The sequence below is a fragment of the Lissotriton vulgaris genome, chromosome 11 (assembly GCF_964263255.1).
Source record: "Lissotriton vulgaris chromosome 11, aLisVul1.2, whole genome shotgun sequence".
In the NCBI taxonomy this organism is placed as follows: Eukaryota; Metazoa; Chordata; class Amphibia; order Caudata; family Salamandridae; genus Lissotriton; species Lissotriton vulgaris.
Window position 1 is genome coordinate 298,714,275 of NC_141699.1, and position 17,877 is coordinate 298,732,151.

At 45.7% G+C, this 17,877-nt stretch overlaps 1 protein-coding gene across 1 annotated transcript in view; it reads right to left on the reverse strand.

Moving 5' to 3' along the window:
* SPRING1 (SREBF pathway regulator in golgi 1) overlaps positions 1–17,877 on the reverse strand; it is an 84,265-nt gene that overhangs the window by 21,699 nt on the left and 44,689 nt on the right. Inside the window, exon 4 of the mRNA XM_086943261.1 lies at positions 1,772–1,923. Coding sequence (XP_086799387.1) covers positions 1,772–1,923 — 152 coding nt within the window. The remainder of the gene's footprint in view (positions 1–1,771; positions 1,924–17,877) is intronic.

The following is a 17,877-nucleotide window of genomic DNA, read 5'->3' on the forward strand; positions in this document are numbered from 1 at the left end:
CTTGATTCTTCCTCTCTATAGCGAGCAACTGCTTGAAAATGACCTGCAACAGCAGGCACAAATGAAAAATATCCTTTACAAATAACTGTAATTTTAAAGACTTTTGTGACCTTGCAAGTGTGAGCGCTTCTGCTGTGATAGGTGACATAGGTGAGGGGAGAGCTAACAGAATAAAAAAAAAAAAAAAAAAAATATATATATATATATATATATATATATATATATATATATATATATATATATATATATATATATATATATATATATATATATATATGTGAATTGTATGCAAAGCATGGAGTAATTGAGGAGATAAAACAGTGTGTGTTGTGATTAAGGTGATGCAAGAACTAGGAGTTAAGGGAGCACCATAATTTAGACGAATAAGAGGGAGACTCTTTCTAGGATTTAAAGGTCATTTTCCGTACTCGGTCATCATGGATTATTCTCCTTCTAACTTGTTGAAATTCACAACTGACAACTCCTACTTAAACGCTGGGAAAAAGCAAGACCGCATATGTTTGCCTAGCCTTCAAACAAATAAACTGAGCAAAACACATCCTGGATGAATGCAGCATCTGCCCTGAATAGTGAATCCTGAGAGTAATCATTTCAAGAAATGTTAAGTGGCACACTTTGCGGTTTACAAATATTTGAAATGGAAGCACGTCTTAAGAAAGTGGCCAGTGAGGTCTTTGTTCTGTAGGAATGACTATGATCCCTCTGAGGACCTCGAACTCATCTAAGGTTATTAGTCCACGACCTGCAAACACCTGTGCTCCCAGCAATATTAATTTAAGCCTCTTGGTGCCTGGAGAAAGACCACAAAATACCATAAAACAGTTTCTAGAAAACCTAAAGTTTGCTTTTTCCAGGTAAATTCACAGTCCAGGTACTGAACGTCCTTTAAAATGTGGGTCCTGCTCAGTCCAAAATCTATCCTTTGCATGTTCACACAAGAGGGGCACTTCACAAAAAGTGCATGTATTACATTGAGGTAATAAGAACCAAAAAGGCTAGTTTCCAGTCAGAATTTAATGGAAAATAGAGTATATAAAAAAGGGTTCTTTGCATCTGGGAATAAAGAGAAAAGGGCAACGTTCAGTGCTCTGGGATGCTGTCATTGCCAATGAGCGGAACCGGCATTGACAGCACCGCACGGACTTTTGTCTGTTTATCCTACTGGGAAGTACAGGTAGCAGCAGAAAAGTGGAGCTTGAGATCGAGAAAATGTAAGTCGGAGAGGTCTGGCACCACTTTCCCTTGGCGTAAATTAATTTTCAGTATTCGTTAGTCGGTTTTGAGAAATAGTTACTCTGTGTTGTTTCAGACTTTGTTTAAACAAAACAATTAAGAGAAGAGAACTGAACTGAACACTAATAATTGCCAGCAGAAGGGTTTGCACCAACCTTATTTTAAAGAAAATAGATTTCCTCCTTATGTGCAGTGAGATCTTATATATAAAAGAGTCACAGGTCTAGTTAGCCGGTTACAAAGAAAGCAAGACACATTTCTAAACTAATATCTTAGATGACAAAAGAGAACTATGGTAGACTCACTTTCTCTTGAGGCTGGTCGGAAGAACACACATTTTTAACTTAACCTACTGAAGAGTCTGCCATAACCAGTCCTAACCTACTTGAATGACAAATGTCCGGTTCAGATGTTATTCCAACCTAACCTGCTGGCAAAGAGCAGAGGTGCTCACAAGTTAATTCAAGCTAACCCCTTGAGGAGGGGAAAAACAGTCAAAAGCCGGGAGCCCACAAACCTTATTGGGTTGAAGACAGCAGGAGACACAGTACTCATATACACTGCAACAACCATTTGGCAGGCAGCTCTTGCAGCTGTGCAACTGCGAACTTGGCACATTGATGTTGCAGCAGCCATTTGCCAGCAGCTCTTTCCGCTCACATACGTAGCCTGGTGAACATAAAACACAGTTATTTCAGTGGGCAAAAAGAGAAAAACATGAGGTGGAATTCAAACGATTTTTTATTTAGTTTAGTTTTCAAACAACCAATACTTTTCATAAGAAATGAACCCGAATTAACCCAAAAATATGCAGGAAATAGAAACATTTGTTAACATCTTAAAATAATCGACTTGTAAAATGCAATTTAAAATAGTGAAACATTGATTTTAACAGAGTATCTTAAATATGCTTTTACCTTTCATCATTAGCAAGAAGCCTGTACAAGGAATAGTTACTTAGCTATAATCCTAGTTGTCTTCCAGAGGAAAATTATCACCATTATAGTCTTTTTTTTTTAAGACTTTATTCGATTGTTCATAAAAAACATAAAAGTATACAGATTAAAACATGACATACATGAATTATCACAAAATAGGGAAGTGCAGGACGTAACAGAACATGGACTAGCAGCAAAAAGGTTAAAATAGACATAATATTAACAAGCATTTACAATGCAATGGTCTCGGCAATATTATAGGTAGAGCTATTGGTATGGCTCATTATTTTTTTTACCTTTTTTGTATCCCTAAATAAATGGCATTGTCATTTCTATCGGCATTAGCTTTTTTTGCATATGTGATACCTATTGCATTAGCAGAGAGGGAGTGAGGTAGTGAGAGAGAGAGAGTGAGGTATTGAAATAGAGAGAGAGTGAGGTAGTGAGAGAGAGTGAGGTAGATAGAGAGTGAGATAGTGAAAGAGTGAGGTAGTGAGGGAGAGGGATGTTGTGAGGTAGTGAGATATAAGCATAGAGTGATGTTGTGATGTAGTGAGATAGAGAGAGAAGTAGTGAAAGAGAGTGAAAGTGAGTTATGTTATTCTAAACTTTTTAAGCGCACGGACACCCAGGGGTTTCATGGCGAGTTAGTGAGATAGAAAGAGTGAGGTAGTGAGATAGAGAGTGATTGAGGTAGTGAGTTAGAGAGAGAGAGAGAGGGAAGTTGTGAGCTTGAGAGTGAGGTAGTGAGAGAGTGAGGTAGTAATGTTTTGAGAGCGAGAAGTTGTGAGATAGTGAGGTAGTGAGATGGATAGAGTGGAGTAGTGAGGTAGAGAGTTATGTAGTGAGAGAGAGGTAGATAGAGAGTGAGGTAGTGAGAGACAGAGACTGAGGTAGTGAAAGAGTGAGGTAGTGAGGGAGAGGGATGTTCTGAGGTAGTGAGATAGAAACAGGGGGTGAGTTTGTGAGGTAGTGAGATAGAGAGAGAGTGAGGTAGTGAAAGAGAGAGTGAAAGTGACTTAGTGAGATAGAAAGAGAGAGTGAGGTAGTGAGGTAGTGAGATAGAGTGAGTTAGTGAGGGAGTGTTGTAGTGAATTTTTGAGGGAGTGAGTCGTGATATACTGAGGTAGTGATAGTGAGATAGTGAGATTGAGATAGAAATAGATAGAGTGAGCTAGTGAGATAGAGAGAGAGTGAGATAGAGAGTAAAGTTGTGAGGTAGTTGTGAGCCAAAAAGAGGGAGGCATAAAGCAGCCCTGGTTGTAATGCAGTGGTTGTAATGCATTCCTATATGAGCCACAGTATTGCCGCCTGATTGTCTGACTTTATATAAACTCTGCAGAAATAATCTGAAAACAAAGTGGAACTTATAGTAACGCATTCGTGGCTCAGTTTGTTCGTCACAAAACACACTATTTAACGGAGGGTCTAAGGGCAGGTTTTACGACTCGAGACTGGACACATGCCCCTACAAAACTTATAACAACAAAGGGTGTCCAGGAGTCGCCACTCAATGTTTGTACTCAAGACCTTTCAACCAGTGACTATATGAGTTAGACTGTGTGTGCTCACATGTGAAGAAACGTTTAACTACTCATATATACGACATGCAACATGGGTAGGAATTTTTCCCATCAGTTGCCGTTCTGTACCACCATTATCACATCATGTGGGTTCTCCTTACCCAGGAGTTAGTATACAAGATCAATCACACTCTAACAGGTGTGAGGAGTAGGGAGACCGATGTAAAATGTTTGTGTGATGGTATCAAAATATGGTGTTTAAACAAAAAAGTTGTACACCTGAGGGAAAGCAGTGCAGTGAGTGTAAAGTGATAAGTGGGTAAAATTGGGTGAAACTGAGTAGAAAAGTGATTTATTAGTATCTCTCAGACCCCAAGGTTAAAAACAAGTGAAAGGTAGATTTGACAGAATATCTACCGGCAAGAGGTCAACATGTTTCTGCATACCATCGGAAGATTTTCCTTATGCATTCGTCAGGACCTAGATGGTGCTACTGCTTGCAATTTAATAAGTGAAGTTAAAATGGAAAAATTTCACCTGAAAAGCAGGTGTAGAATCTCCACCACAGTCTACAAAAGTCACATAGGAGACAAAGAAAAGAGAAGAACATTACACATATTAGAGAATGCACTCAATACATCGTGCTATTCTAGTGGTCACGTATTAACATTTAGACAGACGTGATAACACTCACCCAAAACTTGTGGGGATGGCGCCTCACCTCACCTGGCAGCAGCTCAGGTAGAATAGGAGCACCGCTCTGTTTTGCAAAACATAATCACAGGGACACTCAACCGATTCCGTTAAAACAAGACAAAACAACTATCATGTGTGTCTCCGATAGCATGAGAGACAACTTGTAAGTTTTCAAAATGTCATCGGTGCCATACCGGAAAAGTTATATAAGTATAGGCTTCTATCACTGTAAGGCTAAGGACTCGTAGCGGACAGGGTTGCCTATCTAGATTACGTAACCGCACTCTCACCTCTCCGTCGGTGTCTCCAAACGTCCCTCTGGGCTGTTCTGGGGAGGCACCGAACAAGAGAAAAGGGCGGGTATATGAGTAAAGCCAGTGTGGTGCATGATGGGAGTCGTAGTTTTTTAGGTGACAAGGAAACTTGGAAAAGATGGAAAGTGGCTCAATGATTTCATAATGACATCCACGGTATTGGTTAGTTCAGGCCATCCTTGTCACTGTTTAATTTGTAAACCCATTTCTGCTCTATTTTGAACAGAAACTTTCCGACATCAGGGCAATGATCAGGTATCGTCGGCTGTTCGAGTATTGTCCACTTGAACTCACTGGGACCATGGCCTTTTTCCAGAAAGTGGGCTGTCAAGCGAGTTGCTTGTTTCCGACAGCGAACTGTGCTCTTGTGCTCGCCAATTCTTATTTTGGTTTTACGGGTTGTCATCCCCACATATCTCTTTCCGCACGGGCAAGTGATCATGTAAATTGTATTCTCGCTGTTACAGTTCGTGAACTTACGCTGTTGCCATGGGCGCATAGTTCCGATATCCACACTGGTGGACTTGGTGGTTTGTGGACATGCCGAGCAACTCCCACACGGATGGTGTCCTTGTACCGGCGGTAGGTCCCAAAGAGCTCCCACTTGTCTAGATTGTTTAGTTTTCGGACGAGTGTGAACTAGGTGGTCTTTTGTGTTGGATCCTCTTTTAAAGGCAAAAAGTGGCGGTGGTAAAGTTTCTCCACTAGAATTCAAAATAGACCAATGTTTGGTTATTATTTTCCGTACCTCATTGGATCTTGTGTGAAAAGTGTTCACGAAGGTCATTCTGTTAGATCTTTCTTTCTGAATAGTCTCCAATAGGGCATCCCTGTTATTGTTAGAGGCCCTTTTCTTCGACTGGCGGATGATTTTGGCTGGGTATTTCTTTTCTCGTAAGTATTCCGAGAGTGTCTCAGAGTGTTTTTCGAATGACTCTTTTGTTGAACAGTTTCTCCTGAGTCTCAGGAATTGCCCAAAGGGCAAGTTATCCCTGAGCGCCCGAGGGTGGCAACTATCGTAGCTCAGAAGAGCGTTGCGTGCCATGGGTTTCCTGTACAGTTCCGTTTTTAGCCCGTCTTCTGTGACCACTATCAAGAGATCTAAGAACGGTAGTTCCTTTCTACTGAACTCTAAGGTGAAGTTCAGAAATTCATTGCAGTTGTTAAGCCAATTGTGGAACTCTATCAGACTGGCCTCAGATCCTCTCCATATGACAAAGACATCATCTATGTATCGCTTCCACAGGCGGAGCGTTACATAGTATGGGTTGTCTTGGTGCAGTATTTTTGTTTCTTCTAGTACATGAACATAGAGATTCGCCAGACTAGGCGCAAAAACACTGCCCATACTGGTGCCAGAGGTCTGGAGGTAGATGGTATCCTCGAATTTAAAGTAATTGTCTTTCATTGCCATTTCTGCCAATTCCATAATGAAGGAAACTGGAGTAGTTGTCTGTAGGTCCTCTGGCACCAGTATGGGCAGTGTTTTTGCGCCTAGTCTGGCGAATCTCTATGTTCATGTACTAGAAGAAACAAAAATACTGCACCAAGACAACCCATACTATGTATCGCTCCGCCTGTGGAAGCGATACATAGATGATGTCTTTGTCATATGGAGAGGATCTGAGGCCAGTCTGATAGAGTTCCACAATTGGCTTAACAACTGCAATGAATTTCTGAACTTCACCTTAGAGTTCAGTAGAAAGGAACTACCGTTCTTAGATCTCTTGATAGTGGTCACAGAAGACGGGCTAAAAACGGAACTGTACAGGAAACCCATGGCACGCAACGCTCTTCTGAGCTACGATAGTTGCCACCCTCGGGCGCTCAGGGATAACTTGCCCTTTGGGCAATTCCTGAGACTCAGGAGAAACTGTTCAACAAAAGAGTCATTCGAAAAACACTCTGAGACACTCTCGGAATACTTACGAGAAAAGAAATACCCAGCCAAAATCATCCGCCAGTCGAAGAAAAGGGCCTCTAACAATAACAGGGATGCCCTATTGGAGACTATTCCGAAAGAAAGATCTAACAGAATGACCTTCGTGAACACTTTTCACACAAGATCCAATGAGGTACGGAAAATAATAACCAAACATTGGTCTATTTTGAATTCTAGTGGAGAAACTTTACCACCGCCACTTTTTGCCTTTAAAAGAGGATCCAACACAAAAGACCACCTAGTTCACACTCGTCCGAAAACTAAACAATCTAGACAAGTGGGAGCTCTTTGGGACCTACCGCCGGTACAAGGACACCATCCGTGTGGGAGTTGCTCGGCATGTCCACAAACCACCAAGTCCACCAGTGTGGATATCGGAACTATGCGCCCATGGCAACAGCGTAAGTTCACGAACTGTAACAGCGAGAATACAATTTACATGATCACTTGCCCGTGCGGAAAGAGATATGTGGGGATGACAACCCGTAAAACCAAAATAAGAATTGGCGAGCACAAGAGCACAGTTCGCTGTCGGAAACAAGCAACTCGCTTGACAGCCCACTTTCTGGAAAAAGGCCATGGTCCCAGTGAGTTCAAGTGGACAATACTCGAACAGCCGACGATACCTGATCATTGCCCTGATGTCGGAAAGTTTCTGTTCAAAATAGAGCAGAAATGGGTTTACAAATTAAACAGTGACAAGGATGGCCTGAACGAACCAATACCGTGGATGTCATTATGAAATCATTGAGCCACTTTCCATCTTTTCCAATTTTCCTTGTCACCTAAAAAACTACGACTCCCATCATGCACCACACTGGCTTTACTCATATACCCACCCTTTTCTCTTGTTCGGTGCCTCCCCAGAACAGCCCAGAGGGACGTTTGGAGACACCGACGGAGAGGTGAGAGTGCGGTTACGTAATCTAGATAGGCAACCCTGTCCGCTACGAGTCCTTAGCCTTACAGTGATAGAAGCCTATACTTATATAACTTTTCCGGTATGGCACCGATGACATTTTGAAAACTTACAAGTTGTCTCTCACGCTATCGGAGACACACATGATAGTTGTTTTGTCTTGTTTTAACGGAATCGGTTGAGTGTCCCTGTGATTATGTTTTGCAAAACAGAGCGGTGCTCCTATTCTACCTGAGCTGCTGCCAGGTGAGGTGAGGCGCCATCCCCACAAGTTTTGGGTGAGTGTTATCACGTCTGTCTAAATGTTAATACGTGACCACTAGAATAGCACGATGTATTGAGTGCATTCTCTAATATGTGTAATGTTCTTCTCTTTTCTTTGTCTCCTATTTGACTTTTGTAGACTGTGGTGGAGATTCTACACCTGCTTTTCAGGTGAAATTTTTCCATTTTAACTTCTCTTATTAAATTGCAAGCAGTAGCACCATCTAGGTCCTGACGAATGCATAAGGAAAATCTTCAGATGGTATGCAGAAACATGTTGACCTCTTGCCGGTAGATATTCTGTCAAATCTACCTTTCACTTGTTTTTAACCTTGGGGTCTGAGAGATACTAATAAATCACTTTTCTACTCAGTTTCACCCAATTTTACCCACTTATCACTTTACACTCACTGCACTGCTTTCCCTCAGGTGTACAACTTTTTTGTTTAAACACCATATTTTGATACCATCACACAAACATTTTACATCGGTCTCCCTACTCCTCACACCTGTTAGAGTGTGATTGATCTTGTATACTAACTCCTGGGTAAGGAGAACCCACATGATGTGATAATGGTGGTACAGAACGGCAACTGATGGGAAAAATTCCTACCCATGTTGCATGTCGTATATATGAGTAGTTAAACGTTTCTTCACATCTGAGCACACACAGTCTAACTCATATAGTCACTGGTTGAAAGGTCTCGAGTACAAACATTGAGTGGCGACTCCTGGACACCCTTTGTTGTTATCAGTTTGTTCGTCACCAACAGACTGCTTTGTAGATAGATGACAGGGTTAAGGCACCTGTTGCACAGATCTAGTCTAGCTGCAGTAAGCTTCAGGGCACTACTGGGGAGGTAAGTCCGGCGTTAATGGACTTGCTCTGGTACCACGTTTGAAACAACGTGAAGCAGCTCAGAGTGTTGATGTGCCTGTTGCGGGGGTCGTCTTGTGACCTGCAGGTGACACGTGCCAGGTGTGGTGAAGAAGCTCAGTGGATGAAGTGCTCACTGCAGACAGCGGCACGTCACCTGTATGAGGTCATCCGAATTGCTGCTGGGTTTAAGTGCACCCGCGTTTTTGCCAATTCCGCTGCCGGTTGTCTTCCTGCACAACTCCGCAACAGACCTGCAGGAAATAAAAGGAAACTAATTACGGGCCGCCGGTGGCCCGGGATCTGTGCCTGCGGGAACCTTCGTCGCTGCTCAAATTGTTGATGCCACGGCTGGACATAGTCCACGGAGCAACCTGAAACCGAAAAATAAACTTATTTGGCCCCCAGCAGAGGGGCAAGGAGGGAGCCTGGGTGTCCTGTCTGTGGGCTGAGTGGCACAAGTGACGAGTTTTTGAAAAGAGCAGGGGAGTGGATCATCACTGGGAGGGGTGGGGGGGAAGTTAGGGAGACCCTCGGAGGAGGCTGCTGGGCACAGAGAGGGTGGCAGGCAGTGTGGAGAGCGCGGAGCAGGCATGGGGCGGGGGTGAGTGAAGGAAGACAGGCAGGCATGCGAGAGAGAGGGAAAATATGAATGAATAAATCAGTAGTACTGTAAGTGCTTAGAATTTACTCTGGGAATCTGAAAACTGAGGGAGGGGTGGGGGGGGGGGGGGGGGGGGGGGGGGGAAGGGGGCTGCAGGGCGGAGCCAGGAAGGACGGTCATGAATGCAGGCTGGCGGTACAAATGCAGGATTTATATAAACTCTGCAGAAAGAATCTGAAAACAATGGGGAACTTATAAAAACACATTCGTGTAAGTCACCAACAGACTGCTTTGTACATAGATGACAGGGTTAAGGCGCCTGTTGCACAGATCTAGTCTAGCTGCAGTAAGCTTCAGGGCACTGTACTGGGGAGGTATGTCCGGCGTTAATGGACTTGCTCTGGTACCACGTTTGAAACAACGTGAAGCAGCTCAGAGTGTTGATGTGCCTGCTGCGGGGGTCGTCTTGTGACCTGCAGGTGACACGTGCCAGGTGTGGTGAAGTAGCTCAGTGGGTGAAACACTCACTGCAGACAGCGGCACGTCACCTGTATGACGTCATCAGAATTGCTGCTGGGTTTAAGTGCATTATTCGTTCTTTTAATGCTTGTGAAGTGGTGCCTTTTATGAAGGACTGCCCCCAAAAACAAGTGTATCTAGTATGTGATGTGAACAGTGTTTTACTGCGCATACTCCCGCAGGCCCTGTGTGTGGTGTGATCACAGCGCACCTCTTCCCCCTGGTGGACTTCTGCCGCAGGGGGCGCCATCACCCTGGGCTTCTTAGCTCTCAGCGTGAAAAGAAGGGGTTGCTGACTGTCCTTTAGATGAGGCATTACTGTGTTGGCGTTGGTTGGGTAAAGACCTTCCGTTTCCTTCTCCTCATCCTGCTTTTGAAGTGAGTCTGTGTGTGGGGTGGGTCTGTGTGCACACACCGCACAGGGACAGGATATTCAAGGGCAAGGAGGCAGCAGGAGGGAAGCAAGGCAGGGGGTCTGGAAGGACTGCAGACGGTTCACGGACGGAAAGCAGAGAGGGACAGAGTGTGGAAAGGGAGGCTGAGTATATCCCTTGCAGGCCGGCCCGGGGTCCGAGCCGGCTCACTTCCGGTGTCCTTCAGCCCTTCAGACAGGCCTGCTGTCCAGCCTGCTCTTGCTGCTCACAGCTGGATTCTCTCCAGGTCTGTCCCAGGGCTCTATGGATTTGGGAACTGATTTTTTCGCTTAAAATAGAATTAGACCAGAGCAGGGCACCGCAGGGAATAGTGTGAGGGACAGGGGGCACGGCATGTTTTCCTCAAGGGAAGCCAAGTTAGGAGCCCGGGTGGGCCTTCAGCAGGGCGCCTTGTTGATTAATCTGTGTTTGAAGCGGTGTTTACTTTGGAGACATTAACAAACTAGGGCTGGACTGGGGCATGGGGGAGGAGGGAGACCTCCTGCTCTGCTTCTATAGTGTGGACCATTAAGTCTGGCCTAGTGACAATCTTATTTTTCATGCCCACCTCTAAACTAAAACTACCCAAAAATACGCAAATGTTGCCTCTGTGTGATTGGTTGCTTTAACATGGTTGCCTTACCAATGCAGGACCATTGAGAATCTTTTGTACCGGGGTGGCACTGCCTGTGCCAGCAGCGGGGCGCCGGGTCCCACAGAGGGCAGCAGTGCCCGCTCACAGCAGCCTTACCTCGCTCTGGGATCGCGGCAGCCTGGCGGCCGGGGGCAGAGGCGCCGTGGGCTGGCCTGGCCCGTCCGTGGGGCTGGAGAGGGGCTGCTCCCGAGGCGAGAGCCGAGTGCGGGAGAGGCACGGACTGCAGGGTGCTTCCTTACACCGACCCCTGCAGCACTTTGTATTCCTGGGAGCGGGGCTCCGCCGAAGAGAAGATAAGAAAGCAGCAGCAACGCCAAGAAAACAGTCTGGCCCGCGGCGGTGGAGACGGGGTGCTGAGCTGCAGGGCTCGGGCGGAGCTGGGCGCTGCCGAGGGTTCAGCCCGGGACAGTGATGCTGGAGGCGGCTGTGCGTTGTCTCGGAGCGGCGGCGGTGACGGTGGCAGTGCGGACGGGCTGCGCTGCGTTGTACCTCCGGAGTTTCTTCTTTTGTAGCTAAACTGGTGCTATTGCGTCCCCGGGCTCGTATGCTGCTCCCGGTTCCTTCTCTCACCCTCAGCCCTTCAGGCGTGGCCATACCCTGCTCGCGAATCCGCACGCTGTGGCCGCATATTCCTCGGGGGCAGCGCTGTAGGGGTGCAAAGCATCCAACCTGATCCCACCAGCACAGATCACTCACCCACTGGCTCCACGGATGTTGCGGCAGCGTTGAGCCGGAGGTGCCATTGCAAAGCCTCATCTCCTCCGCCCGGCAGCGGGGGCTGCATGTGGGGGGGGGGTACTCACCCTTGGGGCCGCCGCTGAACGCCGTGTACCAAGATAGAGAGGAAGGCGCACAGAGCCAGCAGCAGCGTCAGGAAGGTGCCATGGCCTCATCTCCTCCGCCCGGAAGCGGAGGCTGCTTGGGGGGGGGGGAAGGTCCTTCGGGGGAACTAGCTTGTCGGGTGCTTTCTGTGACACCCACTGTTTGGGGGTCTGACATGAGCAAGTGGTCTACAGGGAAAATTTTCGGATTCGGGGGAGTGTATTTGTTGTTCTGAGTGACGGATGAAGTCACTGGCGAAAGAACAGCAAAATGTACGACCCCAAATCCGAAAAAGACAGCCTATTCGGAGGGACAGCTCTCTCTTCCAATGGCTGGCCTCCGTTTAGGAAGCCAGCCAATGGGAGAGAGGAAAAAACTGAGGCGGGACTAATAGTCCCACTAAGTAACATTAATTCTCGGACTTCCGGTCTGCCTTTGGCAGACCGGATATTACCTCGACCTAAAAAAAACATACTTTTTCTAACAGAGATTGATTTTAAAATAAAGGTTGCGATAAAAAAGCATATATCCGGAGTTGCAAGTGCAAATAAGAATCTCATCGCATTACCAGTTGTAGACACAGAATATTTCTTGAACAATGGTTTGAGGTAGAAAATACGCAAAGATTTATACAGGGGACATATTAACATAAAGTGCAATGTGCTTTGCTTAGTTATTCCATCACAGGGACAAGGGGTGGCAGAATACATTTTCATCCTTGGAAATGCCACCAGGTTATGCACAATACCTAGTCTCAGCCTTGTAAGGACATATTGATGGGGCTGTCTGGTGATAACTTTAAGGTACGTAGGGAGACCAAACCAGTCTTCCTGATTAGTAAAATAGAAAGCATGGGTTGAGTAATCTCTGGTTTGGACTCTACACTTATTGTGTTTTTGCCTCAAAAAGACACCTTTAACCTCCTGTTTCGATAAGGCAATGGCACACATTGGGTCTTCATGTACGTCCAAATTGTAGAGTTCCTTAAAGGCTGAAACGACATACTTTAACCATGGGATCTGGTAGGCATTATCCAGGCGTAAGCAGTCTTTGATTATTTCCCTGGTAAAGCTGGTTTCATCCTTGTACCAAATAGATCTCCATGCCATTAGGGGTCTCAGTCCGATTAGATCAGATATATAGTCCAACCCTAGTTCTTTGTGGGTCAGTTCAATGGATGCCGAAGAAGGGAGGCAAAGAAGTCTTTTTAGAAATAGATTCTCCAGTATTTGCAGGTCCCTTTGGGTCCAATGTCCCCAAACCCCAGAACCATATAGTGCAATAGATGCACACCTGTGTCTGTAAACATTCAACATATCCGGTATACGCCGGCTTCCCAATTTAGCAGCAAAGCGAAATACACTTGAGGCCTTACCCATCCTAGCTTTTATATTGTGTTGCTCTGGGGTCCAAGACCCACCATTGTTGAAAGTAATGCCCAAATAGCAGAAATTATTCACAACCTCGATACGGTTTTCCTTAAAATAAAATGATCTAAGTTGGTTTACCTTCTTACCGCATGCCATGATGAAAGTTTTGGAGTTATTAATTTTTAATTTCTTCCCCTGTATAAAATCATAAAAGCAATTCATAAGTTTCTGGAGGCCTATGGGGGTTCTTGAGAGTAAAACGGTGTTGTCTGCGTAAAGCAGCACCGGGATAGATTGTCCTTCGGCTTGCGGGGCATCAGCTTGCACATTTTTCAATTTTTGCCCAATGGAGTTTATGAAGAGGGAAAAAAGCAGCGGGGCCAGGACACAACCCTGTCTAATACCAGATTTGACCCTGATCTTCCTCGTACATTCCTCCTCAGGACCGTAGCGAATCTGGGCAAATAAATTGATGTAAAGTCTGGCCAGGAAATGAATTATCGCAGCCGGTGCACCCATTTCGAGTAGGGTTGACCACAACAAAGTGTGGTCAACCAGATCGAAGGCGCTAGAGAGGTCCCCAAAACAGAGAAACAATGAGCCCTGTTTGGCTTTAGTGTATTTTCCTATTTGGAGATCTAAATTAATACACTGCTCTATAGTGCCAAGGCCCTTCCTGAAGCCGTATTGGGAGACAGAAAGGATGTTATTGCTTTCGGCCCATTCCTCCAAACGTAGCAATAAGACCCTGCTCATAATTTTTAGTGAGGAATAGTCATAAGAGCGGAATTGTCCCACCCACATCAGTCAAGCGGGGGTCCCGGGGGGGGGGGGGGGGGGGGGGGCTAGTCAAATATCCCCATGCAATTTTCCAAAGGAACATTCAACAGCGATTTAGCTATACCAACTGAACGGAATTACACCAAATTTGGCAGAAAGAAAGATCTAAGTTCAGAAAATGTGCTTTTTGCAATTTGGTATAAATCCGCTCAGCAGTTTTTGACAAATTAAGGTTAAAAATACCCTTTGTGTTTCTGGACGGTTGGGATAGCATGACGCACAAGAGAGTCCCACACATTCAACTTAAAAAAAACAGAAAGAAAATTTTTAAAACGATCTGATCGGCCAAGGGGGGGCTTTATATAACCACAGCCACCTAGCTCTGGAAGTGGTGAGGGCTTCCGTAGGAGCTCATGTCCTGGCTGGCCACAACATGAGAAGAAATGTTGCAGCAGCCAGTACAGAACTTGGGGACTTGGTTCCCTGTCCTGAAAAAGTTTTAAAAGAATACAAGGATGCAGGGTAGGGATACCCTGCCTCCATATCCCTTGTGGAGGGGTCCCCAGGGGCTAAAGGTTTTGAAAAATAAAAACCACGTTGGCTGTTTTTTTTTTTAAATAAATGACCCTCGGACCCTCCTGCAGGAGTGAGGGCTCCCCCGGGAGCTCACGCTCTGGCTTGCCACAACATGAAAAGAAATGTTGTGGCTGCCAGTATAAGACTTTGTTCACGGTCCAGAAAAAGTTTTACAAGAATATAAGGGGGCAGAGTAGGGATATCCTGCCTCACTATCCCTTGTGGAGGGGTCCCCCAGGGATAAATGTTTGACAAAAGAAAAACCACAATGGCGGTTTTGTCTTTTTAATAAATGACCCTCAACGTTGGCCAGGGCCTGGGGGTCAAACTACATTCTTTCTCTTATAAACAATGGGGATGGGTGTGAGTAGGGTCCCCCCACATCGTCGACCGAATCTCAGGCCCGGGACCTAATCCCCTGGCATACTATTGGGAGTTTAGGCCCCGGTGACCCCAAATCCTAGTGTAATTTTTAAAAGGGAGACAGTGTGTGGCTCCCTTCCCTTACCTCTGGGTGACCCAAGGGGCATCAAGCCGGGGCTTTTTGCCTCATTAAAGTAAGCGGACGTGCAGCCCGCCATCCTTGTCCTGTAGTTCAGTCCTGGGGATCCACATAGCCAGGGCCAAATCTAAGCGGTGTCTTGTGGACCCCATGCCCCAGGACACAGTTTTTTGCCTAGGAGTGTGAAAGCATACTCTACCAACCCATTCCCAGGCAGGAACAACAACTTTGCTCCCTCCGAGGGGGAGTAATGGAAACACCTGCTCCTGCCTAGGTGGAAAGTAATGGAGAAGTCTCCAGTGCCAGCACCCAGTATAGCGTTGACTGGGAAGCCGACCGGGGCAACAGGCTTCGCCCATAACAAAGCAGGCATTGTAGATGCCCAGGGCGAGCACAGACTGATAAAAATAAATAAGTTAATATGCCTGGTCCCTGTCAGCACCCATGATGTTGGGGCCTTGGAGCTTAAAAAAAGCATGTCGTGCCTGGGGGAGTGTGGGGGAAGTGCCGGGGTAATGCTTATAAAACCAAAAATCAGGAATAAAAAATGAGCGGCAGGAGCAGCTCATTTGTTATTCACTGGTCCAGAGAAGCAGCGCCCCATAATGACCTTCAAGGGTTTTTTACTTATATTTTTGCAGTCTTGTGGTGCCCCTAGATGGGCCAGTGGCACCGTCAAGCATTATTTTTTGTGTGTTTTTTTTTGGGGGGGGGGGGGGGGGGGGAGGGGGCATGCAGGGGGTGAGGAATCTCCTAGCAACATAAAAAAAATACAAAAAAATTAAACAGTAAATCTCCTGTATCATTAATCCATGAACCCAGGAGAGCTTATTATAATTTTTAAAGTACTCCGTGCTGGATCTGTATGCTCAGCAGCTGGAGTGCACTGCACCCTTATATGGCTGCACTTATTTGCAAAAAAAAGTTAAAAGAAAGATTAGGAGACGTAGATTTTTTTATTAAGTGAAGTAGTGTGGCTCACTGGTTAGAGGCGGCAGACCCGAGAGCAGTGGACGGCCCGGGACCAGGGTTCAATTCCCGGCGCGGCAGGTTTCTGGACCAGGGTCAGCGGACTCGATAATTCTCTCGCCTCGGTGCCCACTCTGATCAGCGATCACACTCGGCAACTCTGGGCATTAGCTTGCCTCATCTTCACTAACGGCCCCACCAGACCGCCGGGGATGCCTGGTCTCACCCTGGAGATACCCATTAAGGGACCATCTCTCAGGGAAGCCAGGAAGGGTTTCGCAGCGGTCGAAGCGCCTTGGGACCCTACGGGTAAGTAGTGCGCTATATAAATGCCAATACATTTACATTTACACATTTACATCTTTTCATAATGGCAATTACATTTGTTAAATATTGCAATGTGTGAATTTATAGAACGAACATTTCATTAGAATTACTAGTGACTTTTTGAAAAAGATAATAGGTCTGCTTTATAAATGTTAATATGTAGACGCCTTCATAAAGCCAACAGTACCACTTTTTATATTTTGGTGTTCTTATCTTTTAACAAAGTCAGTATGTCTGCCTTACTTAAAATAACACCCTGGGACTGACGGGGTTGGGGTTGGCATATCTGATCCCATAACAATATTTTTCCCTAAATAAATAGAACAGGTCAACTCCACGATGCACAGTGTTGTCATCAACTATGCCTTTTCAAATGGCAGCACTGATTATATCAATGATGTGACATAACAGGTCATGACTGATGTACTATATGAAGATATATGCAGTGCACTGAGAGGGTGTGAGTTACAGTTACTTCAGTTAACTATACTTGTTAAATTCCAGTGTTTTATTGTTTAAAGAGTAATGTTGCACCTGGCCTGGTCACCTAACTAGAACGGTCACTTTAACCTTTGTTTTTTCAGGGAATTTTTAAGTTTTTTTTTTTATGTACGTGACTGTCCATATATAAAAGGCAGGCCTATTGGTTTTTTCAAGGAGCCATTGCCATGTCAGCAAACACACATATAAAAAAAAGCATACAACATCGTTTACACTCCTCAATCTACATGACACTGCCACAAGACAAACCACAAGCAGTCCTTGCAATTCACAAACTGGGAAGCAAAACGTCTAGCTTTGTGAATGCTTAAATAACAGGATCACCTTTTCCTGGGGCCATGTTATATAGACCCTAGAGAACACAGGGTTAAATAGTTTTTAAAAAATCTGTGGGGGGCTGCTGGATTTTCTGTAGGCCATCCAGAAAACTAATAAATGTGGATGGTGCCCCTGTCCAGATATGGGCACACTGCATGCATGGAAATATCTTTAAATTGCTCCATAAAGGGCATTATGAGGAGCACCTTCACAGAGCAGTAAATAAATGTGCGGCTTCAGCGGGCGCCCACATCCCAACCGGTCTCCCTGGCCAGCACCTATTCTGGGAGCTGGCAAAAAGTATGCCGTATCGCTGCATAAATGTGGGCAGGGAAGGCAGGTCTGCTCCCTTCCGGCTGGAGCTTTAAAAATGCTTCCTTCAGGTTGGAGTAGACTTTTGTTGTTTCCCTGCCCATACTCTTGCGGGCACAGAAAGTCAGACTGCCCCAGCCCTTCAGGAGCAACCAAAAAAAAAAACCCAGCCAGTTGGGAGCAATGCTGGCTCCTGCAACACCCAGGATCTGTGCATGTGGAGGGGAGGCTGGGGCCACGTGGGTCATGGGACTCCTTTGCGACCTACAACATACTCTTTTGGTTGGTGGACTAGGGACCCACAGTGGCTTGGGAAGAGGGGCTTCGTGCCTGCTTCACCTTAAAATATGTGTTATTGGTTTCAGGATGGTGGCTTTGCGTTCCCCTTCCCCTTAAAAAAAAGGCCCTGGGATTGGGGTCTCTGGGGCCTCTACAGTGTCGGAGGAGGGGAGCTGTGCACCCTCTCTCCATAATAATAATAG